The sequence below is a fragment of the Polypterus senegalus genome, chromosome 7 (assembly GCF_016835505.1).
Source record: "Polypterus senegalus isolate Bchr_013 chromosome 7, ASM1683550v1, whole genome shotgun sequence".
Classification (NCBI taxonomy): domain Eukaryota; kingdom Metazoa; phylum Chordata; class Cladistia; order Polypteriformes; family Polypteridae; genus Polypterus; species Polypterus senegalus.
In genome coordinates, this window is record NC_053160.1 from 19469972 (window position 1) to 19497971 (window position 28000).

At 37.9% G+C, this 28000-nt stretch overlaps 2 protein-coding genes and 1 long non-coding RNA gene across 4 annotated transcripts in view; 2 read left to right on the forward strand and 1 right to left on the reverse strand.

Annotated features, from left to right (window-relative positions):
* Positions 1-10226, forward strand: part of LOC120532368 (glyoxylate reductase/hydroxypyruvate reductase-like) — a 42401-nt gene extending 32175 nt beyond the window's left edge. The window contains exons 8-9 of the mRNA XM_039758296.1: positions 2831-2961; positions 8397-10226. Of these exons, the coding sequence (XP_039614230.1) occupies positions 2831-2961; positions 8397-8518 (253 nt within the window). The 3' untranslated portion in view covers positions 8519-10226. The remainder of the gene's footprint in view (positions 1-2830; positions 2962-8396) is intronic.
* Positions 1-18592, reverse strand: part of LOC120532370 — a 52517-nt gene extending 33925 nt beyond the window's left edge. Inside the window, exon 1 of the long non-coding RNA XR_005634279.1 lies at positions 18222-18592. This is a non-coding gene — a long non-coding RNA (uncharacterized LOC120532370). The remainder of the gene's footprint in view (positions 1-18221) is intronic.
* Positions 18593-18723: 131 nt separating this feature from the next.
* LOC120532369 (glyoxylate reductase/hydroxypyruvate reductase-like) overlaps positions 18724-28000 on the forward strand; it is a 41207-nt gene continuing 31930 nt past the window's right edge. Inside the window, exon 1 of one of the 2 annotated variants that reach the window (XM_039758298.1) lies at positions 18724-18951. In XM_039758298.1, coding sequence (XP_039614232.1) covers positions 18791-18951 — 161 coding nt within the window. In that variant the 5' untranslated portion in view covers positions 18724-18790. The remainder of the gene's footprint in view (positions 18952-28000) is intronic. The other variant, XM_039758297.1, reaches the window with a different exon arrangement.

A 28000-nucleotide genomic window follows, 5' to 3' on the forward strand; every position in this document is an offset into this window, starting at 1 on the left:
AAACTGTATCCTACAAGATTCTTATGACATGGTGAAGCACAGCTTAAATACTCACATTTTTATGTACTGTACACTACAGCTGATGAGACCATATGACCCAAACCTGGAGGGGGGCTTACAGTGATAAAAGGCAGTGTGATACAGTGTGATCAAAGGCCAAAAAAACAAAAACAAAAAAGGTCTTGGGAGTGAGGTAGAAACATGAAATATCTCGTCTCACCAACAAACACTATAATATAAATAATACATTGAAAACGTCCAGAATGTCTTAGATTGCCATTCACAAGAGAACAGACATCTTTTACTATGGTACCCTGACATTTCTTCCTGGGGTGAAGCAAGCAGAGCTATGTGTAGATACTTCAGTGCTTTCCAGCACTCAAAGAAGACCACCAAATATTTTCACTAAGTGCTGATTTTTTTGGCTTTTTAAATGGTTCATTACCTGTGTGACAGATAGGGGGCGCTGTTGTCCCCTTGAACCCTCCGACCACACGCCAGACACCAGATAAAAGTCCAATAATTGACTTTATTAAAGCAATAATGTGCACAAAGCACCCTCCACAATACTCATAAATAATAACAAATCCACAATCAATAACCAATCCTCCTACTCCCAGACGCGTTGCCACCCTTCCTCCCGACTCAGCTCCACCATGGGATCTCCCACAGTCCTTTTTATATAGTCCTTGACCTGGAAGTGTTTCTGATCCCTCAGTCCATGTGATTCTTAACACTTCCGGATCAGGTAAAAACTCCTTTTCTTCAACCCGGAAGCACGTCATTTCTTCTGTCCATGTGACAAGGACGCACTTCCGGGTTGTAGGGGAAACAATCGTTGCTCCTCCCTGCAGCACCTTCTAGCGGCCCCTGTGGTATCCAGCAGGGTTGTGGATAAAAACTCCATTGTCCATAATTCCCTGCTGGCATTCGGGGCACCTCCATGCTGCAGGGAGGGCTCCACCTGGCGGCCTGGGGGTATTGGCCAGGATGACTGGCTGGCCATATATCACACCTGCCAATAAACTCTTACAGGCAGTCCTTTAAAATTTGTGTTCGGATCACCACTGTCTCCCAGGGTCTCTAATACCACTCTAGAAACTTTTTTTTTCTCTAAAATAAGACGAGAATATGTAATAAATGGGGTCAGTCCCAGAACATATGGAGGAAGGTTCTAAGAGCTCTAAGGGAGCAAAGTGGCTTACAGGATTGGGTCTCTACAATTTTAAATTGCATGTACTTGTAGTCAGGATCTTTTGAAGAATTTGATATGGAACATTGAGTTCCAACACAATGTTTGACTGTTAGAGAGATCATGAAGTCAATTAAATAGCATGGTGGGATTTGAGAGAAGCTTTGATAAAGCTGCACATATAGAAAGGACACCATTTTGAATTTACATGAGAGAGACAAGACAAAAGATAAAAGGAGATGGTGGGAAAGGGAGAGTTTAATGGGACTCAACATGTCCTAAAAACTGACCATGGATTTGAATTGACCTGATAGATTTTATTTATTATCTGAACCTAAAACTGGAAGGCCTTCATTCCTCCATCATCAAAGACATCAATGAGTGTGTTAATTCTCCATGCAGCCCAAGGGGGAAAAGAAATTGAGTGGCCTGCGATATTAAAAGCAGTGTTGTGAAACTGTGAGTAAGACTATCTGACCTCAAAGATATGCCCAAACGTTTTTTTAACCAATTGCCACATATGGAGAGTGTGAGGCACTATGGGACCAAACAGGATCGCCAATGCTTTTTGTCTTATTAGAAATGAATGGGATAGTGGAAAGAGAGTAGGGAACAGTAAAAATGTGTTTTTATTGGAAGCCATAATAAGAGGATACATGGGTGAACTGATCCAGCTCCAGACTGGTCTGAGCATGAATACCAAGTGATACAATTCTAAGTTTGGACGAGAGACCCCATTCTAGAAAACTGATAGAAAAACAACACAGTATCTAATTTGTTCTGCAATACAAAATATAACACTTACTCATCCACAGACAGACAGGTATTCAGCTTGCTCCAACATTAAATGAAAATGAATGCTCCTACAAGAATCAATTTTACTGGCTCTAAACTCATTATTCTTAACATAGGATAGTCAAGGAAATTCATTAGATATTCAAAATATACTTTATTAATGTGAATAAATTAAATAATAATAAATCAAAGGTTGGAAAACTACAACCTGCAGACCTAATTGAGCATGAAGGACTTTTTTATCCCACCAACAGCTGCCTTAAAGCACTAATCGTTCATCAGCAATCTAAATGTAAATGCATCAAAGAGACCAGGTTAATAAAATTATTAAAAGCATACCCAGAAGAATTACTTTAGTATAAGATAAATTATGTTCTTGAGGATACTCACAAATATTAGCAGCATTCAAGGTGGAAACCATGAAGCAACTTGTACACACGCAGGGCCAGAGAAATGTGGAACATACTATCAAGTTAGGCAGAAATGCTGAGAATTGTTAACAGGTATGTGAATGAGTTATTGTGACAATTTAGTTACAGTATCAGCTAACCAAACCAGCATAACGGACTGAATGATCACTCCTTGTGAGTGAATGTCTTTATATTCTGTTGGTAGTGGGCTGGTACTAAATCTGTGAATATGGGCATGGATATACAGAATGATGACCTGCCTTCATGTCTAGGATAGCTCCAATCTTGCACCTGATACAGCTAGAATTTAATTCAGCTTCCTGCAAACGTATGCTACAGAATGCAGGATGATAAAATGGATAGCTGGGTAACGCTGATATGCATGCATTTAGTGTGTATTCTCCCTATATTTAACCATTTCATTCTGTTGCAGAGGTGGTGTTGTAAACCAGGACGATTTGTACAAGGCTCTTTCCAGTGGTCAAATAGCAGGAGCTGGACTAGATGTTACTGTTCCTGAGCCACTACCCACAAGCCATCCTCTGTTTAAACTGAAGAACTGCAGTAGGTTTCATTGTTTTATCTAACCTTCTATAATAAGTTTGTTGTTTTTATATTAACAACTGACGTGCTATTAGTTGATTTTAAAAGACTAACTGACCTTCAGTCAATGCTTTTTTATGCCAAAACACCTTAGTTATCTAGTTATCTATGGTACACTAATATTTATGTGTGTACAAAATCAATAAAATCATTAGAAGCATCAAAGAAAATGTTACTATTAGATCTGAATGACATTCACAATCCAAAGAACTCTTTAAATCAAAAAGATAACATTGCTGCTATCTGAACAGCAGCCAACTCTTGTATTTAACAAAATTTCCAGGAAATTCTAAGGATGTACATAATTTATTGGATATCTGAAAAAAGGACTTACCATGTTAAAGATGTGCATCAGAGAAATATTAATGGCACTTTCTGAAAACGCAGTCAACAGGAACATTAATTTTTCCTAATTTGGTATGTTAATTAAAAAAATGTGCCTTTCTCAGATGATTAAAAGAAACCTACTGTACAATTTGCTGGAGTCTGAACCTGCGACGCAGACACACTACACTGTATTTTATTTGTACAAGTTTTATATGTTATATCTAAACATTATATTGGCCCTGCAACAGACAAGCACCCTTATCCGAGAGAAGTCTCTGCCTTCAGTCCAATGGTGTCAGAATAACATCAACATCCAAAACTCTTGAATGGATTTAGTGATTTTAAGAATGTTACGTTATGATGAACATGATATTGAAATTGTACTCCTACCTGCCCTCTTAGTAATACAGTAAATTAAAAGAAAAATAAATAACTGTAACTAAAATATATATTGTATCACATCACACACTATAGAAAAAAAATACAAATGAGGAGATGCCCATGCAGCATACTGACACAAAGACCAGGTGCATCAAAAATGGCATGTTGTGTAAATCACACAAGGAGATATTGAAATGCCATAGCAGGGTTATCCCAAAACTGAAAAAGAGAAAAAAGGTTGGAGATAAAAAGTTTCAGCTTTGTAGCCACTGTGTTTCTAGAGTTTTCTTTTTTCAGTGTGTGAAAAGCCTTTACATTTTTTCATTTCACACAAAGCAAAATTACATGAAAGGAAAAATAAGATACAAAGGAAACCAGACGTAAAATAAATCCCTGCATCTGCCTGGGCCTAACTAAATGTGTGCTAAATCCCTGTCTGCATAGTGGGGCAGCTTTTCCATATGCCCTAGTGCTGAATATTACTAAGCACTCCTTCTCTCACCTCCCATCACTCTGTCTTTTTCATATCACAATGGCCGCTCTTCCTCTCTCCAATGAGCCTTAATCAAAATTTCACTTTTCATTGTCATTTTTTTTTTTATTCAAATAAATTATGCTTAATAAGTTACACTCACACAAACATAAATCAGCAAATTAGGGTTAGGGAAAACTAAAAGCTAAAATTTTACTAAAGTCACAAACATTTACATTATTCTACTATAGTGTAAAATGAATAAATATACAAATGAATAAGAGTTGAGTTCCTGGAGGATGCCCTATTTAATGACAGTGTCATTAATGATGGAAGGACAGAAATTGACAAAATTATGCTAAGAAAATACAATCCACGGTTGTTTTTAAAGGCATGGAGCTCTGCTCACCAAGATGGTGGTCTGGGAATGAATATTGACTTCCGGTTGGTTATCTTCAATTTAAATATCTATGAGACTGCAAGGGGTGGGGCTTTGCACAAACTGGATGTGACCTCAGTGGTTCTAAATGGTTTTCTTTTCCTCCACTCTCAGGAAACAGGCGGAACAAAAGTAAGTGGCGGCGTCACAAACTTAATTCCTTCTCTGTATTTGTCCAGCACAAACCTGTAAAACTCTCCGATGCCCATGTGTCTGACAATAGCCATTTCTAAAAACTGACAAAGAATTAATGCAAGACTTAGTTAACATACTATCATGAGAAGGTTGTAAACCTCATGCTGTGATTACTTCAAGACCTATCTCAAAACCACTTCTAGAGTTGGGAATAACTCTACTTTTGTACCTCTTTCTACCTTGCTGCCATGTTAGGAGTTGTTTCTTAATAATCCAATGATAGATAAATGTTCGTTAAGATGGGCTGGTACATTGCCAATGACATATCTTTAATACAGATGTACACAGATGGTAGACTGTCTTTTAAAAAAACTGCAGTGGTAAACATCTGGATGTATGTAAATTTGCTTAATTAGACGTTTTGTCCACAAATCCCAAAGTACGCTATCAAGAAGCTTTGCAAAAAATTAACAAAGAACAGTATTTGGTGAAAGTGAAACAACAATCCATTTGTACACTGTTAGCCATCTGTTTCTAAGAAGTTGCACACTACTGTACATTCATTTCTGTGTATCTTTTCATGAAGTTCTGCAGTTTTGTTCCAAAAACTGAATTTCAGATACTGATCTGTGAGAGCTTCTTAGACCTGAAGACAGATATGTAGATTAATGGCAAATGGACCAACAATATTAATTCGTCAGAAATGTGGAGTCATTTGCCACATGAAGTGATCACTTTTATTACAATATATTTAAAAGAAAGTCCCACACATTGGTGAGCATTGATAAGATGAGAGAAACACTTTCAGACTGAAGCAGTGTCAAAAGTGCATGAGAAGAAAGAGAGCAGAGAAGGGAGGAATAGAATACAAGTAAAACATTTAATTTCTCTCCAGAATGCAGGCAGAGCACTCCATGTTGCATGTTTTAGTGTTGTCCTTCCCCCCCACCCCCCACTACATGACTCTAGCTGCCCAGAAATTCACCTAAGACCATGAGGGTTGAGCATACACTAGATTGCTAACAATTAGCACATAAATAAGAGTACAAGAGTACAAATCTGAGCAATTGAAGTATCACTTTTCTCTTTGTCACTTTGTGAACCACACTTTCAAGAACGCTATTTAAAAAAATATAGATTCAGAAAAAATGATGGATGTTTATTACAATTGGCAAATAAATTATGATTAAATGTATAGCTAAATGAAAACAGATACAGTAAGAAAGAAATTTATTGAAAGAGAATATTGGCAAAACAGGACTGGTTCAACAGGCCAAGGGTAAAGATATGAACAGTAAAACTCCCAACATACATTCACCGGCCACTTTATTAGGTACACCTGTTCAGCTGCTTGTTAATGCAAATATCTAATCAGCCAATCACACTGCAGCAACCGGATGCATTTAGGCATGTAGACATTGTCAAGACGAGCTGCTGTAGTTCAAACTGAGCATCAGATTGGGGAAGAAAGGTGATTTATGCGGCTTTGAACGTGACATGGTTGTTGGTGCCAGAGGGGCTGGTCTCAGTATTTCAGAAACTGCTGGGATTTTAATGTACAACCATCTTTAGGGTTTACAGAGAATGGTCTGAAAAAGGGAAAATACCCAGTGAGTGGCAGTTCTCTGGACGAAAATGCCTTGTTCATGTCCAAGGTCAGAGGATAATGGTCAGACTGGTTCGAGCTGATAAAAAGGCAACAGTAACTCGATTAACCACTCATTACAACCGAGGTATGCAGAAGCACATCTCTGAATACACAACATGTCAAACCTTGAAGCAAATGGGCTACTGCAGCAGAAGACCACACTTGGTGCCACTCCTGTCAGCTAAAAACAGGCAAGAGAGGCTAAAATTTGCATAGGCTCACCAAAATTTGACAACAGAAAATTGGAAAAGTATCATATGGTCTGAGGAGTCTCGATTTCTGCTGCGACATTAAGATGGTAGGGTCAGAATTTTGTATCAACAACATGAAATCATGGAACTATCCTGCCTTGTATCAAAGGTTCAAGCTGGTGGCAGTGGTGTAATGGTGTGGGGAATATTTTCTTGGCCCACTTTCGGCACCAATTGTGCATCTTTTAAATGCCACAGCCTACCCGAGTACTGTTGCTGACCATGTCCATCCCTTTATGACCACAGTGTACCCATCTTCTGATGGTTACTTCCAGCAGGATAACGTGCCATGTCACAGAGCTCAAATCATCTCAAACTGGTTTCTTGAACATGACAATGAGTTCACTGTACTCAAATGCCCTCCACAGCCACCAGTTGTCAATCCAATAGAGCACCTTTGGGATGTGCTGGAATGTGAATGCATCATGGATGTGTAGCCAACAAATCTGGAGCAACCGTGCAATGCTATCATGTCAATATGGACCAAAATCCCTGAGGAATGTTTCCAGTACCTTGTTGCATCTATGTCATGAGGAATTACAGCAGTTCTGAAGGCAAAAGTGGTTCCAACCCAGTACTGGCAAGGTATATTTAATAAAGTGGCCGGTAAGTGTATAGCATGTATGCAGTACTAAACAAAATTTGATTTTACAAAGCAATACAGTAAAGATATTACCTAAGAAGTACAGTAAACTCATGTTGATTACATGTAGATCTCCATGAAGCAAATAATTCCCACAACCAGGTTATCACCAAATTATACAGCAATGGCTGTTTTTAGTTATTTAATTGAAGCTTCTATCCAAAGTGACTTACATATCACAAACTTATTAAAATAAATCAAATCTCTTAATAAAACAGTTTATATTTCGTAAGTCCTACTCTCCACCATAGTACTTGGTAATTTATTCCCAGTGCATATGGTTCTGTGTGTGAAGAAAAACTAACATTTGTGTGAAATCTATCCTTAACAAACTTCTGAACCATGTCTCCATGTTCTATTTGCAGAATTTATTTTAGAGTAACGGCTGGGATACACTGTACTAATTAATCTCTTTTATAATTTTAAAACCTTTAATCATGTCCCCTCTTATTCTCCGTTTTCTTAAACTAGAAAGGTTCAACTCCCTCATTCTCTCATCACAGTTCATACCTCTTAATCCTATTTGTTCTTCTCTGGACTTTTTCTAGCAGTGCTGTCATTTTTGTAATATGGAGACAAAAAACTGAACACAGTGCACCTCACTAGTGTGTGATATATCTTAAGCATAACCTCCCTTGACATGTACTTACACATCGTGATACAAAACCTAAAATTAGCTTTCTTGTGATGTAGATAGTGATTAGTCCACCATGACACTTCAAATTTGAAAGGGGTGCTTTCAAGTTCCAGACCTCTCACTTTGTACTTAAATCTAACATTTTTATTTTCAATGTGTAATTCCTTACATTAAATTTCATCTGTCACAAATTTGCCCAAGCCTAATATGCTGTCCAGGTCCCCGTGTAACAGTTTAGTTGATTACACATGATCTGCCCATCCAGAATAACATGCACTAAACTTTTCATTTTTTTGTTTGGGCATTTCATTACATGCCAGCCTATTGTTAAGGCTCTTACCTCAGAAACAAACTTTAAGTCACAAGGTAATTAATGTCACAGGTTTATATTTTCTTTGGATGGATTCAGTAAATCTTAAGCTTTTATTTATTTTTTTTGCATTGTTACTTTCTTTCTCTCCAGCTATACTTCCCCATATTGCCAGTGCCACCTATTCAACTCGAAATGCCATGTCTGCCTTAGCAGCTAACAACCTGCTTGCAGCCCTGAAAGATGAAGCCATGCCTAAGGAGCTGAAATTATGATTTCCTAAAGAAGTCAGCCGAGCAGCAGTTTTTCTGTGATACTATAAAGCTGGAAATGATGTTCCTTAATCTTAGAAGCCCTATGAATAACAGTGATGTCTGGAAGAGACTTCTGCAAATGTACAATCTGAAATACTGTTCCAACTTAAATATAATGTAGTGGAAAGAGAGGATCCACTTGAGAACAGAAGTGTAAAGGAGTTTTCAACAATAGTACAGTAAAACAGTATACGTTTTGCGCCCCCAAAACCTATGAGTACTTTTTTTTTAAAAATAAGTAGCATTTCAGAATGTATAGCATTTGTCTTATTTTGTAAGAGGCTCAATTCACTCTTATTACATACATTGCACTATTCAGCCCAGCATGCTATAGTACAGTAATTACAAATAAAGTGCAATGTAGGCACAAATCATTGCATTAATACAAAGAGAACTGTAATGCAATACAAAATGTGTGTGTGTTTATATATTATATGCACACACAGACACACACACACACACACAAAAAAGGGTTCTTTAAAGTCCAAATTCCAGTTTTTCTAGAATCAAAACAATTATTTCCCCATCCTTTGACTTGCTCCAATTTTGAGGCAAGTGTTTATTTAACCAAAACGTATGCAACTCTGTTTGTTTCAAAATTTATTTCATAGGCAATTGATCTAAAAATCAGAAAAAGATACAAAGTGGATAACTTTTGTGCAATAGTTTTGTTATATTTAATTCCCAGAAATATCTATAAAAATTCTAACTGTAACTCTCAATTGAACTGCCATTTTTTGCTGTTCATTCAATGTGAAATGACATTTGTGGAATAACCATGACAAAATCAATTTAATCATTTAAGATGTACACTTAATTGCTGAGTAGTATTATTATTAAAGTAACATACATTTTACACAATGTAATAATGACAAAAATGTACAACACGAGTTTTAAAGCTTTATTGGGTTTTCTCTTTTATCATGAAAAAAACGACTCCCTAAATCTTTTTATATTGTATTAATACAGTAGAAAACACAGTAAAAATGGCACCTCTCTGCAACATGGCTAGAATCAGGATATATTTCAATCAAATAATAACCTCAACACATCACTCAAGCTGCTGCCACCCCACCTTTGTTCAAGGCATATATCTAGAACATGCACTGTAAGATGGTTACTTATGTAAACCTCCCTGTAAAATAAAAGCCTCAAAAATGGCCATCAAATAACCTTTCACACACATAGACATACAGTATGCTAATCTTCTGCTCTGTTTTCTGCAGACTCTTATTTGTCGGGATGGAGCACACACCCAGACTCAAGCCTATATGACAGCTGTGCTTGATAATTAGCATATTACTAGATAATTAAAAGATAATAATGAGGAAGAAGACAGGCAGAATGTTTCTTCCCTGGTTCCTGTGATGTTAATGAGAAATAAGGTAACCATATAAAAGTGGAAAAAGGTAGACATTACTGTATTGATGATACACTGTATGTTAAAGGAAGCCTACTGACCACCTTATCTAGTTTACTGAACAGCAAATTATGTCAAAATATTGAGAAAAGGAAGAGCTGGTTAACATCTTGCTGAGAAATTCACAAAATGGCATTAAATGTTGTACTGTTGCTAATTAAATGTCACTGACTTATTTTTATACTTATGTTGTTGAAGCAATTTTAAAATATATTCTAAATTAAGCACAATAAACTGTTTTATTAAATATACTTTAAAAAAACTATGCTGTGAGTTTTTATTGACAGTTTACCTGATAAAGAGGGTACTGGTCAAACTTGTGGCTATTTCTCCGACACTGAAGGCAGTGCAGTTACTTTAAGATGGTTTTCTTCAGAAGAATTTTTAAACTTTCAGCTTTCTTGAATTATTTTGAAAATCAGAATCAATGCATTTTATATCCAGAGGTTTGTTTTAATGGGTTTATTTAATGGTCTTAAAAAATGTATCAGATACCTCTCGGATAAGACTCAGAACAAGAGTTCATCAGCCAAGTGTTAGAACAATGCACATTACTAAATGCACAAATTATTTTATGATTTATTACTTCTATTCATAAATGTGGTACCTTTCAAGGCAACATAGAATTGATTGAATTTTATCCCATCCAGGACTTGTTACCACCTTGTTTCCATGGCTGAAAGGATATTCTTGGGTCTTGAATCCATACATCAAATTAATCGAAAAATGATGTTCATAAAATGGATTAATAAAATTACTTTATATAACAAATACAATATATAGTGTTCTACATACAACTGTGTTCAGTATACAGTAACTTAATTAGATAATATGTATGTAAATTATTTTACTAAAAACATGATATGTATAAACAAATATAAACTAAACATGCTAATATTTCCAGGACAATTGGTTTAAACTGGTGATGACAATAGGACTACATCAGTGTACCTTCATAAAAGAGACTTTTATCTTCCACTTTTCCAGATGTTCTGGTTATGTAAGCCATTATTTGCTAATGGTCTCACTACTGTGTGTGACACTGAAGTAACTGCAGCCTTTCTGCATTCAATGCAATTTCCCCTGCTTTCTATACCCCTCATTGTTAGTTTTTATTACATAATACAATAAAGTCAGCAAACTTCATAGAAAAAAGTTAAAATACTTGGGTTGGTGGAAGTGGAGCTAAAACTTATTTTGACAGACCAAGACAAGAACAAATATTGTCCAATCACTTCTTACACTTAATTGCAAAACATAACACAGGATTATGACGTTTTTTCAGAATCTAAAAACAGTAGAATATGGAATAATACATTATGAAGCCTTTAGACAGCCAGCTCAGGGACAATGTGGACTCATTAGAGTTTACTTATTTTATATTAAGTAATCTACTGAATTATGCAAGTAATAAAATAAAAGATTGGGCTTTTCTGCTAGTATATTGAAACTTTCATCCCAGTCATTCCAGAGGCAGAATTGTTATAAAAACCACACATGCCTCTGTGATTCAATTAATAGTCTTAGAGTTACAGAAATTAAGCACTTTCTCCGTCACAGGCACAAACTTCTCTCCTTTCTGCACAATTTGCTGGTTTGATGACAAAATCTAAGTACTCCTTGCCTAAAATATGCCATACCTTAAAATTTCATTTTGCAAATCCCACTTTCTGTGGTGGGCTGGTTTCCTGCCTTGCGCCCTGTGTTGGCTCCAGTAGACCCCCGTGACCCTGTAGTTAGGATATAGCGGGTTGGATAATGGATGGATGGAAATTCCACTTGTACTGATGAAAACCATGTCTATTTTCTCTTCATTAAATTAACTGATTAGTGTCATTGAAAAATTGATCAGTCTACTAGATTCGTATTTCATCTAACAACAAGCACAAAGAATAGTTTGGACCAGCTAATGAAAATATCCATACTAAGTGGGCTAAAATTTAATTCTAACCAGCTTTAGCCCAGCTCCAGTCCAACAGAAGTAGTAAGAACCTTCTGTCAACTACCATTACACTACAGAAAAAAATGACATAACACAGTTAAGCTTTTAAAACTATGGGAATAAAACAAATATTTATACACTTACTTTAAATGTAAATCTCAAATTACTGTGCTTTTTCTAAGTGCAGGATTAGAAAAGAAGGATTAGGTAATTAAACAATGAGATCAGTTGAAGCAGTGGTCCTCAAGTTCAGTTCCAGGGTTCCACTGTGCCTACAGGGTTTTGTCCCAACAAAATCTTCTGTTTTAAATCGGACCTCTACGTTAATTAAGTTTTTATGTTTTGGTGTCAGTCCTGTAATTATAAAATGGGATTTTCTACATTTTTATTATAATGAGGCAAGCTTTGATACAGTATATGGGTCTTGGTGATTTTAATTTTGATTTGATTTGATTTGATTTGATATACTTTGCTAATCCCTGAGAAGAAATTATTTCTTCACATGACCTTTGGGGGTCAGAGCAATACTTTGTTTTTTCTGTCTTGGTTTTGAAGATTTTTGTCATCATCATTATTTTATTCCACCCTTCTAGGCGGCATGATTATTAAAAGTGGTTACTCACTCACTGTCAAGTAGATCCGACAGCCTAGCTGCAGCCTTTCAGCAATCAGTATCAATGGCCCAGGTATACACTCCACTTGTCGTTATTTGTCATTATTATGATGCAATTAAGGTAGCAAACTCTTCAAAAAAAACCTTCTGGGAAGCCCAACATCAAACCTTTATATCTTCCTTTATGTTCCATGTATTTTGATGGTGGTTGCCCAAGAGGCAGGGCTACCCATCCATCACCATCAGCCTTATAAAGGTGGAGACAATCCACAGCCCCCTCCAGTCAGTTTTGTGGTTTTCTCGCTCAATTAGGCTTTATTTGATTGTCATCTGCTGAAAAAATGGGCTTTCATGGGTTTCCAGTTTTTGGGCTACTTTTTTAAAAAACAACATGGAATTTTGGGCAATTTGTCAACCCTGCTACAATTAATTTTTACCATGTTTTTCATCCACTTGGCAACTCTTCCCCTGCTATTCACACTACACTTGTTTATGTTCTTTATTGTTGTAAACTTTGAGGGGGAACCCCAAAAACGAAATTGTGTGACAGAATGGGTATATATCACTCTGAAATGTTATAGAGGGGAGCTAGTCGTTCTGAAACTGCTCACCCCTGCTTTTCAGTGGGTCATTTTGTCAGCTTTAGGCATTGGGCTATTTTTTTGTGCAATTCGCTATTTTTAAGCTATCCTTAAGATATAAATGTTTTAGGAACATGACAACTGTGCTTTTATGTTGTTATGAATACACTCATAGTGTGGTGGATTCTCTTGAGTTGTTCCTTTATGTTTGTGATTGCTTGGTTTGGGACTTTGTTCGATTTTGATGGCACTACCTTCTTTTCCTTTTGTAATCTTTGGAGCCTATTTTTGCCATAAAGCATTTTCATGAAAATAAATCTTTTTTTATTTTATAAAGACTGTGTTGCTGTTTTTGTTTCTAGCCAAGGTTTTACATAAATTGTTTGGGACTTTCCTGCTTTGGGACTCTGGAGTTCATAACATGTACACAAGGTTGCGCTGACAATAGCAGTCATTATATTTTCAAAATAATCCTTTTTTTTTGGATTGGTAGAAAAAAATCTTCAGTAAATATAAAAATACTATCATAAAACCCTCTGCTTACGTGCTTACTGGCATCTGTGTGTACTCTTGGAATTTTTCAGCATGCCTAGATTTTTCATAAAGAATCCAGCACTGACTACCTCTAGAATTGCTTTGCTTAAGAACAAAGTGAACCCAATATATTCAAGATGATTCTTTGCGTACTGTGATGGTTAGGATTAAAAGCATTTAAGTCACAGAAGACATTTTGGAGACAAAATAATGTCACAATGGTAGAACACCTCTCAACTTACAAAATGGTTATTGGGCATTATGTCAATCATGTTGTGTCTTTGCACAAATTCAGATGGGACGCAGACTAAAATCAGGTGTTGTCTTCCTTTATTCACTATGACATGAACAAGCATTGTATAAGAAAAAAGAACCCCCTGCAACTTCCTGGCTGTTGGTCTCAATCCATCACTGAATCACCCATTCTCATCTGATCTGAACTGATCTGATCTCATCTGACTGACTGACTTCTCTCATCTGACGTAATCTCCTGTTTTCTCTTTTATATTACATCATTCAACATCTTATCCATTACAAAACTTTGCTTGACCTGAACCTTTCATTATATGGTATATAGAAGCACAGATAAATAAACAAGAAATTTCTTTAATCATTATATTTAACATAACCAAAAAGATTTCAATATATTACGATGTGCGAGTCCCTGTTTTGCACCCCAAAACACAAGGCTGAGTCTCAGTACTTTAGCAAAACCAACTTTATTTGCTTGAAACAGGAATAGCACAGTTATTTATTGTAGCGGGATCTACCATTCTCCTATACACAGACGACGCAGCAGTCAGGCAGGGTCGTGACCAAGTAATCCTGTTCCTTGCATTTATAATTTTTCTTACATCACTCATCAGCGGCAGGCGCTTACAGCACAACTGTGATTGGCTCGGATTTCTTTTCACAGCGAGATGCTACAGTACTGGGAGACTACTGTCTTGCACAGACATGGTGAACGTGCTTCGGGACGCTCTTCGGTGCGTTGTCCAATTCAGGGGAGCCCCAAAAGAGTTTAGAAACCTTACAATATACTGTACATCATAGTTTTTTCCCCACACATGAAATCAGAATTTTCCTGCGCTCCTTTAAAATGTTTCTGCAAAACGGCATTAAAAAGCTTGAAAAATACCAAGCAAACGCTGAAACCTGAAGTGAGAATGGACCCTTACATTTGTACTATCATCTAGGGCTGCCAACTGACCTCATTTTCCTGGACACGTTCTCATTTTTAAACGCGCCATGGACTGTCCGGGAGGAATTTATAAAATTTTGAAAATGACCAGAATTTTGTCTCTTAAAACTTGAAAATCTCCATTTTCTTATCATTGGTAAGAATTGAAAGTCGTACACCAATCAGCATTTGCAGAAGTAGTGTGCACTCTTTTTTTCCCCCAGAATCTTCACTTCCATTCTGGTAGTAAACAATGCAGATATTGACGAGAATAGTCAATGTTTAACCAACTTGGCTTTTTCACTTCATCTTTATCTTCTTGGCGTGTAGACAGTTCAGTATAAATGTTGTACCTTTCCTTAATTATTTGTAATCCTAATTCATCATAACTAAGTGAATTTATTCAAAATTGAAATTACAATTTTTACGTTTTCTATATGAGATCTTATTTTCGATTCTTCTTTTAGCAGCTTGGTCAAACAATACATTTCATATATCCAGGTACAAGCCATCATATTTAAGTGCGAGTAAGTACTGCTTTGTAATATTTTAATGAAAAATATTGCTATTTCCACCAGTTGTTCCAAAATGGATTTATAATTTTAAATGAATAAGTTAACTATTAAAGTTTTAGTTAATAAAAAAAAAATCACATTTATTCTGCAGTTGATCAAGTAATTTCTTCAAATAATTTAATAATATTTTAATAATTCTTTTATTTTCATAAATTCACGAATACCCATTATGCCGAAAAGAAAGTTCACATTCACAGACTAATTGAACAACAAATATCCTTGTTTGTGAAAGGGTAGAACAGATTCAATTGAGGGGCTAATGCTCCCAAGATTCAGTTTCAGTAGCATGCTATGTAAACATTTCTATTCGTATTTACTGAGAAAAATAGCTTCAGTGGAAAAATATAAAATAATGTAGATAAATGCAAATAAACTGAATTGAAATGAGTAAAATTATTTTTATTTTACTAGAAGTGAAGTTACATGTGTATCATTTTTTTACAGGTTTACTATACTGTTACGCTATCCAAATCAGTGACGTGGTGTGAGGTACATGGCTGGTGAGGCTCCTTCAGAGTCAGATTTACAAATACACGAACCCAAAAGAGTAGCTTATTCACTATTCAACAGGCAGCCTGCACATTGGCTACTGGTTATGTTTCATATCTCATCAGCATTCTTTACACACTCATAGGTAAGGTACATATTTGGCTAAGAAAAAACGTGACATTTATAACAGCGAGAGAGAGAGAGCGGAGAGAACACATTTGCTCTGCACCCCTCCATGTGTTCTAAATTTCCCGTTGCAATTCCACAATTCATACTCATTTAATACAAATGAAAATATTGAGTTGTATACAAAAAAACATATTTCAATTTTGACCTTAATTGAAATATTTTGTTGTTTTTTAAAAGCTTTTAATTCTGATGCTTTAATCAATTTTAATACAGACTGTTCAACAAAAGAATAACAAGAAAAACAAAAGAATATTTAAGGTCAAAATTTTGTTTTTAAATATTGGATTTTTTTTTCTTAGTCTGATCCCACTTTTTATAAAATTGAAAACTGTTTATGGTCTTACCTTTATTTGTAAATGAAGTCCATGTGCCTATCCTTCTCCACGAAAATCTCTTGTCACTTCCTTGTAAAAGTCCTCCTTATTTTCCTTTAGTTTTAAAAATCGTAATCTTCCATTTTGGCAGTCAAAAAATAAAAATAAACAGACCACTACAGGTCACTTGACTTTCTGATATTGCTAACTTATTGGCACCCAGAGCCTCTGCATAGAAGAACAGCAGCAACAAGCGCCTGTTGGGCTCACAAGCGCCCCCTTCAGCGCGGCACGGTACTGTCTGTCTCACCTTGTGCCTTTTCACTGAGGTTTTATGTCGGATCAGCAAGACTAAATATGTCACACACGTTCATTGATGATATTAGCCAGACAGTGGAAAGTCAGGGTGTATAATAAACGTGTCTGCAAACATTATATTGGAGACATAAAGAGAGACAGCGACAGGCACACGCCAATTTCGTGGATCAACCCAGTGTGTGAAGGAGAGCGCAGTCTGAGGCGAGGTGAGGCTTGTCACTGCTGCACCTCACGTTTTTCTCCTGTATTTGAATAGGAAATGCGCCAATTCAGCGATTTTGACTATGAAAATGATTTAAATCATACAGGAAATAAATTTATAGCACAGCCCAGCAGACACGTTTATTTTATGTTATCATTATTTTTTTTTTAACTTTTCATGATGACAACCTCACTTGCCTCCCCTGACCGCACGTCCCTGATCCAAATAAGAATGTAAGGAATGAAGTCTTTACATTTAAGAGGCTTGACATATTCAAAATATTTAGTGAGTTATTTGTTTACCAGTGGCTGTGTCCATCATACCATAATTATAGTGATAAACTGCTACTAAAGGTTTATAACGTTTTTAAAAAAATGTAACACAGTATTAAGGCATCATAGGGAAAGGCGTCCTCAAAAGTCCTCGACCCAAATGTCCTCATTTCCTGAGAAAGAGAGTTGGCTTTCCTACTATCGTCTTAACCAGAATAACTTGAATAGAACTACAGTTGGAGGCTTCTCCCTCGTTTGCTTTGCTCGACATCAACCCCACCCCTAGGAAAAGCGCTACGCGCTGTTGCGAAGAGGGTGGCTGAACGCACCCCAAGGAGACACGGCCACTCCTCCGAAACCCTTCTTAAACGGTAATACAATGGGAAACAAATACAGTTTTTGTTTTACCTCCACTTTGCTCTATCAGCTGCTGGCTTGCTGCGGGATCTGTATTTTGTCTCTCTTCTCCGCCAGACATCCTCAAACACTATTCTGTTTTCGCTGTTCCGTTATTTCACCGAGTAGTATTTTCCATTTCTTTGCGCTATTGCGATCTTTACTATCCTTTTTTTTGAAACTTTCGAATTTTCTTACTTCCATTATCTCTAACCTGCTCTGCATGTGTATCACAGGACTTGCTTCTAAAGGTTGTATGACGTGACTTGACCGTATCACGGGAAGTAAAAGTGCCTCTGTCTCTCTTCAAAAGATCACGTCTCGTCTCAAGGTTTTTTTATAATAGAGAGATACTTCTTCCTTACGTGATTTTTTTCCATAACTCAAGCGATCACAGCACTTTCTGACAACTAAGTGAACATTAAATGGCATGTGGGACTTAAGGTGAAGGTTGCCATCGATTCAAATCCCGTTCATTGCTTGTTATGCATACGTTTTTTCTGTAAAAGTTTAAGTGCAATTCCCGATGATGAGCGGAGTTTACGTTTACTTGTTCATTGCACTTACATGACTCTAAGGTTCTTACCATTAGAAAGTTGTTTGCGACAGATAATTAAGCTACAGTATTAAATGACTCACCAGACTCGAGGGAAACAAAATATAAGCTTGACTTTAGTTTTCTTTAGCATCATAAAACACAGGCATCTCAGCAAAGTGCACCTTTCGCCTAAAAGGCTAATCATTTTAATGGCTCACTTCTTTCACAACACCTCACGTGACATGTAACTGCAGAGCGTGGCGTTGGCGCGCAAGTGGAACGCGATAAGAAGCGGATTGTCACATTTGTTGATAACTCTGCAAGCCACAGCTTCTAAAAACCATAACAGCCAATAGAAATACACAGCTTAACAGTCGTTATTATCATCAGTTATATATTTATAACGATTATTTTCATTTGCGTTACTGTTCACATTTTATACAGAACTGTAATTCCGACAGAACTCTGAATGGGGCACTTCGAAGACATTGAATGCTAATCAGCAACTTTGCCTGAAATAAGGCAGTATTAAATATTAAAAAGTAAGGATGCTGAAAGGCTAAATATTATCCGTCAAATTAAGGCTCACCACATGCCCTTCCTTTCTGTGACGCAAGGGTATTTAAAGTAGCCTTAACAGGAGGCGTAAACGAATCATTCGCTGGCAGATATGGCGGCGTCCTCCACTCTTGCAATGCGCATGCTCACCCGCAACCTTTTCCCAAGCACTGTGAAGCGCGTGTTTGGAATGGCTGCTCCACAGCTGATGAAGGTGTTTGTGACGAGAAGAATCCCCCAGGAAGGCTTCAAACTACTAAAACAATCTGGCATGTAAGTATTGTATTATATTTATGAAGACTGTAGGAAGCAGGCCGTGTAGCTTGTGCAGCTCGGTTTTACATACGCGGTGGTGACAATTCTCTTCATTCCCTTCACTGGGCATTCGAGTACTGTAAATGTGAAATAAGCACTTAGTTAGGGGCAACAGTCTGACTCGGAAGTAATCAGCAAGTCAAAATACGGTGGGGCTTTGCAAACTTAGGAATTTAAGTAGATCGACTTTTTAAATCAAATTGCAGCTGTTGTCATTAGAGGTGTGATGTTGTTTTTAAGACATAAATGATTAAAAAAAAAAAGCTAAGGCCAGGGGTGATACAAATCATCCGGCACCCAGGCTTCCAATTCCAGAGCTCCGCTTTCAAATCCAATGCCTCGGGAATGTAAAGCAGTTGCAGTTTTCCTTTTTTTTTTTTTTTGCACCTCATTTTAAAAGATCTTTTAACTTTGCTCGCTATGAGTGAGGGGAGGGCCATCTCAAAATGACTGCCCAGTCCAAGGCGGGTTTCTGCGCCGTGCCCAGTGCTGCAGCAAAGGACTTTTGCGGCCCGAAATGAATAAAATTAATGAACAGGTCTTTGGAGTTCTACTGATGTGCTGCTTGTTTACAGAAATTCAAAAACCAATTTATTATACTGACAGTTATGTAATGCTGATATTTTTTAAGTTCATATAGAGCCTCAACATGATTATGTCTCTATTAATAGTTGACAGCAATCAACATGAAGGGGTCAGTTTTAGGAAACATGAATTAGTACCCTACACAAAATTAAAATTTACTCTTTTAAAGTTATTAATGTAGTTATCCATTTGTTTGTTTAAAAATAATTCATCAAGTTTTGAACTCTGCACCAATTTATGTACTGATGTTTTTAGCCCCATTTTTTTAACAAACCCATTTGTAAAGAAATGAATGCAAAATTCATGTCGGTATAGGAAAATTTAATCAACTAATATTTAGTCAATGTTTTGGATTTTTAGTTTCATAACGATTTTTTTTTTTTTAATGGAGTGGTCTTTAAAAATGAAAAGTAAATGTGATATTGCACCTTCGATATATTTTGGTAAATGCTTACCATATATTGTACCCCTTTTGAGTATAAGGAGAAACGCAAGTGGTAGACATTTAAGAGTGTCCCTAGTTATTTGCATTACAGGTGCTAGTTATAAAATTAGAATATCATGACAAAGTTGATTTATTTCAGTAATTCCATTCAAAAAGTGAAACTTGTATGTTAGATTCATTCATTACACACAGACTGATGTATTTCAAATGTTTATTTCTTTTATAATTTTAATGATTATAACTGACAACTAATGAAAGTCCCAAATTCAGTATCTTGGAAAATTAGAATATCAATTAAGACCAATGCAAAAATGGATTTTTAGAAATGTTGGTCAACTGAAAGGTATGAACATGAAAAGTATGAGCATGTACAGCACTCAGTATTTAGTTGGGGCTCCTTTGGCCTTGATTACTGCAGCAATGTGGCGTGGCATGGAGTCGATCAGTCTGTGGCACTGCTCAGGTGTTATGAGAGCCCATGTTGCTCTGATAGCGGCCTTCAGCTCTTCTGAATTGTTGGGTCTGGCATATTGCATCTTCCTCTTCACAATACCCCATAGTATTAAGGTCAGGCTAGTTTGATGGACAATCAAGAACAGGGATACCATGGTCCTTAAATCAGGTACTGGTAGCTTTGGCACTGTGTGCAGGTGCCAGGTCCTGTTGGAAAATGAAATCTGCATCTCCATAAAGTTCGTCAGCAGCAGGAAGTATGAAGTGCTCTAAAACTTCCTGGTAGACGGCTGCGTTGACCTTGGACCTCAGAAAATACAATGGACCAACATCAGCAGATGACATGGCACCCCAAACCATCACTGACTGTGGAAACTTTACACTGGACCTCAAGCAACATGGATTCTGTGCCACTCCTCTCTTCCTCCAGACTCTGGGACCTTGATTTCCAAAGGAAATGCAAAATTTACTTTCATCAGAGAACATAACTTTGGACTACTCAGCAGCAGTCCAGTCCTTTTTGTCTTTAGCCCAGGCGAGACGCTTCTGACGCTGTCTCTTGTTCAAGAGTGGCTTGACACAAGGAATGCGACAGCTGAAACCCATGTCTTGCATATGTCTGTGCGTGGTGGTTCTTGAAACACTGACTCCAGCTGCAGTCCACTCTTTGTGAATCCCTCCTTGTGCAAGGTGTCAATGGTGGTCTTTTGGACAACTGTCAAGTCAGCAGTCTTCCCCATGATTGTGTAGCCCACAGAACTAGACTGAGAGACCATTTAAAGGCCTTTGCAGGTGTTTTGAGTTAATTAGCTGATTAGAGTGTGGCAACAGGTGTCTTCAATATTAAACCTTTTCACAATATTCTAATTTTCCGAAATACTGAATTTGGGACTTTCTTTTAATTTTGATGATTATAACCGACAACTAATGAAATAAACATTTGAAATACATCAGTCTGTGTAATGAATGAATCTAATATTCAGGTTTCACTTTTTGAATGGAATTACTGAAATAAATCAACTTTGTCATGATGTTCTAATTTTATGACCAGCACCTGTATAGTTATGGAATTAAATGGATTTCTATCAGTATAATGTTTTAACTGTTATATTGCTAGTGAAAACTCTCAACACAGAAAGTCGTTTGGTTAAAAAAATATCAGATTGTGCAGTAATTCATCACCAACACCTGTAGGCTATTCCCTTATGATTAGCCTACTCAAACATATTATACAGGAGCTAGTGGCGGTCTTTGCTTGTGTTGGCATCTCTAAAGAAATCCTCCCGGACCAAGGGATGCCCCTTATTTCAGAAATCATCAGGGAGGTTGTGAAATTATTCAAAACCAAGCATTTAAAACCTCCATAAACCACCCTCAAACTGATAGTTTAGTCATGTAGTTAGATGCTTAAACAAATGCTATGCAAGGTTATCAGCAAACAGAGAAGAAACTGGGATCAGCTACTCCCCCTCAACATATTTGCCTACCAGGAAGTTCCACAAGCCTCTACATGGTTCTCCCCTTTTGAATTGTTACACTGTAGACAACCACATGGCATACTGGATACTAACATTCTGAAATAATTGCAAAGTTACGAAATAGATTTGAAGAAAAAAAAAAAATCCTTTCCATGCCTAAAGAAAATACAAAGTGTGCATAAGTAGTGCAGTCCTGTCTATATAACCATGGCATGGCACGGCACTCTGAGCACACACACATACATTAGCATCACCAAATCCCCAAACCTTCATGTATTTGGAAGGAAACCAGAGCATACTATGGAAACCCACCAGGAAAATGTGCAAACACCTGGGACGGGACTCCTTACTGCAAGACCACAGCACTGCCGCTCCGCCACTGTGCCGCCCCCACATGTGTAATTATTAAAAGTATTCATTATTTAAACGAAGTTAACGATTTATCTGTAAAATGTGATATCCATACTTTAATGCGTTTCATCATGAAAGTTATATTGAGTACAAATTCTAAACGGGACAGGATTCTAAATGTACAGAGAGCTAGAATGTCATAAATTCAATGTGTTCTCTGTGGTGATTGCTGCTTGCCGCTGCTGTCAATGCAGAAGGGAGCCCCAAAAGCACATAGCGATTAACAACTGGGTTGATTTTAAGATGATGATTAGAGTGGTCTACTTCAGTGATGAGATAAAGTTAGGGATTAAAGTGGACATTTCGAGATTTAAGCTGAAATTTCCATACTTTATTCACAAAATACTGTAGACCTTTTTCAGTGTGTCCCTAATTTTGCAGCCCTCGAATGCGGCAAAAAGACATTGCCAGTGAATTTGGAATTTTGCCATCGATGCTGTCAATTTTCTTGAAAGACAGAGCAAAAAAAGAAGACAAATGTCGGGTTGCAAATGTATGTGAACTGCTGCATCCTGCTGTTCCTGTTTCAAGCTGAATAAAGCTGGTTTTGCTAAAGTACTGAGACATAGCCTCGTGTTTTGGGGTGCAAGACAGGGACTTATAGTGCAACCCCAATCTTTTAGGATTCACTTCTGTGTTACTTCACTGCAGCACTATGAGCCTGTTTTTGCCCTGCCCCGGCAACGGACAAACAATCTTCCACAGACGCTGCAATCGCGCATCGGGACGCACTTCAGCGTGTCTTTCCCGTTGGGTAGGGAGTGGAGGGGGGGGGTCTCAGAATAGTTCAGAAACCTCACAATATGAAGAAAAGGATGATTCGGCTCCTGATTGATAACTGTGCTGCACACAACATGCTTCCACATATAGATAATGTTCGCGTTGAATTCCTCTCTCCCAATTGCACAGCAGTGCTTCAGCCATTGGATTTAGGCATCATTTGCACCCTGAAAGTGTATTATCGCAAGGAAATGCTGAGAAAAATTCTCGTCAGCATAACTTGTAGGCAGGAAGAGGTTTAAAATTAATGTGAAATAAGCTATTGAAATGATTGCAAAAACCTGGACACAAGTTAAAGAAGCATTATAGTGACAAATCCAGAATCTCATTACAACAAAATATTTTTTAGGCCCCTGGCAGTTCATTGTAATGGAATTTTACCTGTATTTGCACTACAGGCACTATTGGGCACTCCACCTTTACCCACTCTGCAGACTCCGTATCCAGCCAGGCTTGAGGAGCCTGAGGAGGAAAATCTGAGGCAGCAGTGGAGCAGCAGCACATGGGGCAGAAGATGCCCATTGTTCAAGTTGGCAGATAAAGTGGCTGCATTCAAAGCCAAGCAAATGATGGTGGCCTTAAAAGTATGTTTGAGACAACTTAAAATCTCCATACATTTTGCATTAAAGTCAAGACGGAATATCCTGAGGTTGCCACAAAAGCACTGAAAAGTCTGCTTCCATTTCCAACATCCTATCTTTGTGAGGCAGTGTTTTCTGCAGTGACAGCAACCAAAGTGAGATTACGGAGTAGACTGAACATAAGCAACACACTTAGCATGTCAGTGTCTTCCATCATCCCCAGATGGGATCGTCTGGTTGCAGGAAAACAAGCTCCGTGCTGCTCCTGATTCTGCATTATAAGTCGTATAATTTTTATTACGATATTATAAGTTAATAATAATGGAAATGTAATGTAAATTGTGCATAAAACTGCCCTACGAACCAACCCCAAATCCATCGCGCACCACAAAACCCAACCCAAAGGTCCACCGGTCCGTGGAAAATGTGCTTCTATAAAAGTGGCCCTTGGTATTAAAAAGGTTGGAGACCACTGTTGTAAAGGGCCCAAAAAAAAGAAGACGGCATATGTGACTTTTAAAATGTCGTGTCAGAACGTTGGGGAATATGCGACGCTTGAATATAAAAGCACCACAAATGCATTTGTATGTCGGCATTTTGCTTCACCGCATCGAACCATTCATTGAAGCAGGCACATTCATCCTGTAGGATCCACAAAGTGCCTTGTTGTCGCATGTAGATATTAAACAGAGACTCTGACATCACATTTCGACTTGATCACACTGTGCCCCCCCAACTTTTTGCTGGTTTTGTAACTCATGTATACGTCACGTTAATTTCAGAGGATGCATCAAATGAACGCTGGGAACATGTGACAGCCATGATGCGTGTATAAACCGGCCCTTACGCCCACAGGTTTACATGTGGATACAGGTAAGGCGGGTCTGTTCTGAGCCTCACTGTCCTGGTGCGACATAATGGTGAATGACAATAGAGATGTTACTCCCAGAATCTATTAATGCTTACATAGATGGTCAACCCTTCATCTCACTTTAGCTGGAAGAATTAACATCTTTAAGATGAATATCCTCCCTAAGCTTCTCTTCTTATTTCAAAACATTCCAATATACATCAATAAATAATTTTTTAAGAAATAAGATTCAACCATAACCTCATTTATTTGGAATTCAAAGCAGCCATGTATCCAAAGAGCGACCCTACAAAGGACAAAAGCAGAAGGTGGCAATCTAACTTTCAGTTTTATTACTGGGCAGCAAACATACAAGCTATAAAAACCTGGACATGGACACAAATAGATGAACATATACAGGCTTGGTCTGCAGTAGAAATAATATCCTGCAGTACGTCTCTATATTCCCTGCTTTGTGCCCCAATAAATGCAAGTTATCGCCAATATACTAACAACCCAATTGTGGTTCACTCACTCAGAATATGGAACCGATGTAGGAAGCATTTTAAGTTAAAGAATCTTTTATCGGTGGCACCTCTGCACAAGAATCGTCTTTTTTCAACCCTTGCAAACATACTCCTTTTTTAATGTCTGGAAAACATTTGGGATTAAATCACTTGGAGATCTGTACATAGACAACATCTTCACATTCGATGAATGGTTACACTCCAAATTTAACTTTCCAGCAACACATTTCTTTGGGCGCTTTTCCACTGCATAGTACGGCACAGCACGGTTCAGTACAGCTCACCTTGGTTCGGCTCGGTTTGCGTTTCGACTGCAGTTTTTAGTACCGCTTTAGAGTGGGCAGGATTATTCATGTGTCGTTAGAGTTGCGCCTCTACTGCCGTGACACCGTGGAACTTTTACAACAACACGCAGACAACGACAACACTTTAGCTCGACGACGCACAAGGGTAAGCATCTAAAAAAAGCACATCACTAGCTAACTTTTATCACTGTTGCAAAGCATAAAATGAACTTCACTGCCAGTGTAACATTAAAATGCTGATTCTGTATATTACAGATCTTCCACATTTTGCAAAAAAGTCGCCGCAACAGACCATCTGTTTGGACATTTAACCGTGCTTCAGAATGGTGGGATGTGATTGTTCCCGGTTTTACAAACACTCAGTGGCTGGAGAACTTTCGAATGTCTGAAGAAACATTCATCCACTTATGCAACAAACTGCGTCCAGCGATGGAGAGACGGGACACAAACTTCCGCGTGTGTGTATCTTTAAAGAAAAGAATAGCCAGTGACGCAGTAATGACGATTTTCTCCGGCCAATCAGTGACCAGCAGTTTACACGTCACGTTTTGGTAACGGTTCGGCGTGCTTGGAACCTCGGCTGAGGTGGTACTAAAAAAAGGACCAGGTACCAGGTACTGTTCCCAGTGGAAACCCCCCCAAAACTGAGCTGAACTGAACCGTGTCGTGCCGTACTATGCAGTGGAAAAGCGCCATTTCACTATCTTCAAATCAGAAACTTTGTTAAACAGAACCTGCCCAATTTTCCTCACCTCCCACCAACCTCTATACTGGAAAAAGTATTGCTCAGTCTTGAGGACTCGGACAGCATTTCTCCAATATATAAAAATATTTTACAGTCCCTCCCTTTCAAAGATCCAAGAGGACAATGGGAAAAGGATCGCTCACTCAACATGTCCAAAATGTTTCCAGGGCAAGATCCAACCTGTGAACGCTGCAGTCAAGTTCCAGCCTCACATGTTTTGGGCCTGCACCAAATTAACATCATTCTGCACCAAAATTTTTAAATGCCTTTCAGACTGCCTTGGTGTCCCAATCCCTCCTAATCCACTAACGGCTGTGTTTGGTGGGCTCACAGAGGGGCTTATCTCTTTCAGGGCTGATGTCGACTTTTGTCAAAGGGAGGAGTTGATGATGGTAATCAACTGTAAACTGTGTCAAAACCAACCGTTATGTTTTAGTTGGACTCTTGTTGCTAGAAGGAAAGTTAGATTCATTGCTTAGACCGAGATTCCCTGCGCTGTCGTGAGTGGCAAGGCGCACACAACGGCAAAAATGGCACTGACATCTGACAAGAGATCAAAGCGAATGCGTAAAGCAAAATACTCCATGGATGACGCTTTGCATACTATCTCTGAACTAGACTATGACTTGTCGGACTCAGTTTTTGATACAAGTGATCGAAAACGAATGTGAGGTTCCAGCTTCAGCTGATCGGTCCCCAGCTAATCATGGTACTGACCGTGTTCACCAGGGAGGACTGCCACTTAACAATAAGATGTAGAAAACAGATTATAATGCACTGCAACCGTGACCACTGCTGCTGTCCCAGCCATGCGAAGACAGCCTGGCAGCAAGCCTGCCGCACATTCTTGGCAAACTGGCAGCCACAGTATGCAGCAACAGACGTTTAATGTTGATTTCTGAGTGAAACCATTGTTTTTTGGAAAATATATTCAGCCCTCAAAGAGTTAAAATGGTGAAGGACAATCAAACTGTCATTGCCTTTATTACACTAGTGGCACGGCGACTTATTTTGCTCAAGTGGAAGAATCCTAACTTTTTTTTTTTTAAGTCAGTGGGTAACTGATGTTTTATACTATTTGAAATTGGAAAAAATCTAATTCTCACTTAGAGGATCTATGCAGAACGTTTTCAAAACCTGGCAGGATCTAATCAATAACATTTTGTAATAAGCTCTTAAAGCACTGAGGAAGCAGATTTTCTCCCCCTTTTCTTCTCCATTTATCTATATTCACTTATTAATCTATTTACTTATTTTTACTAGCTTTAAGTTTTATTCTGCTGCCCATGCTCTCTTTCTAAAGGGGTGGGGGTTGATTTGTGTTCAATCCTATTTTTGTAAAATTGATCTATTCGTATGGAATGTTGTGTGATTTCAATAAAATTAAAAAATAAAAAATAAAAAATCTGTTAATGCTGCGCCAGGGTCTTGATTAGTGTTTAAGTCTTTTCCAGGCTTGCCACTGGATATGCTGGGCAAGAATCTTGTGGAGAGGATACACTAGATAATTACATGCTATGATTTATCCCACCTGTCAGCACTGTTGGTCTCTGGCTTCACCCAATGAACCAGCTTGCCCCTAAATCAAACACTTGGGAGTGCGTGTGGATTGTTTTGGGTTAAAGCGCCACTCTAAACTGTCTTGTCTAATCTCCAGTGACCTCATACCTGGATAGGAATTCAACCTTCAATTGGTCATAATTCCTGGCAGCCTGCTTGTTGAGGCTGTAATAGGTCCTCTCTGCCTGCCTCATTTGGAATGGAGAAAAGATATGTGCCCAGTCGGCTTCATCCCACTGGTGTCTAGATACCTCCTTATCTTTGAAAAGGCTGCATGCTTGTATATC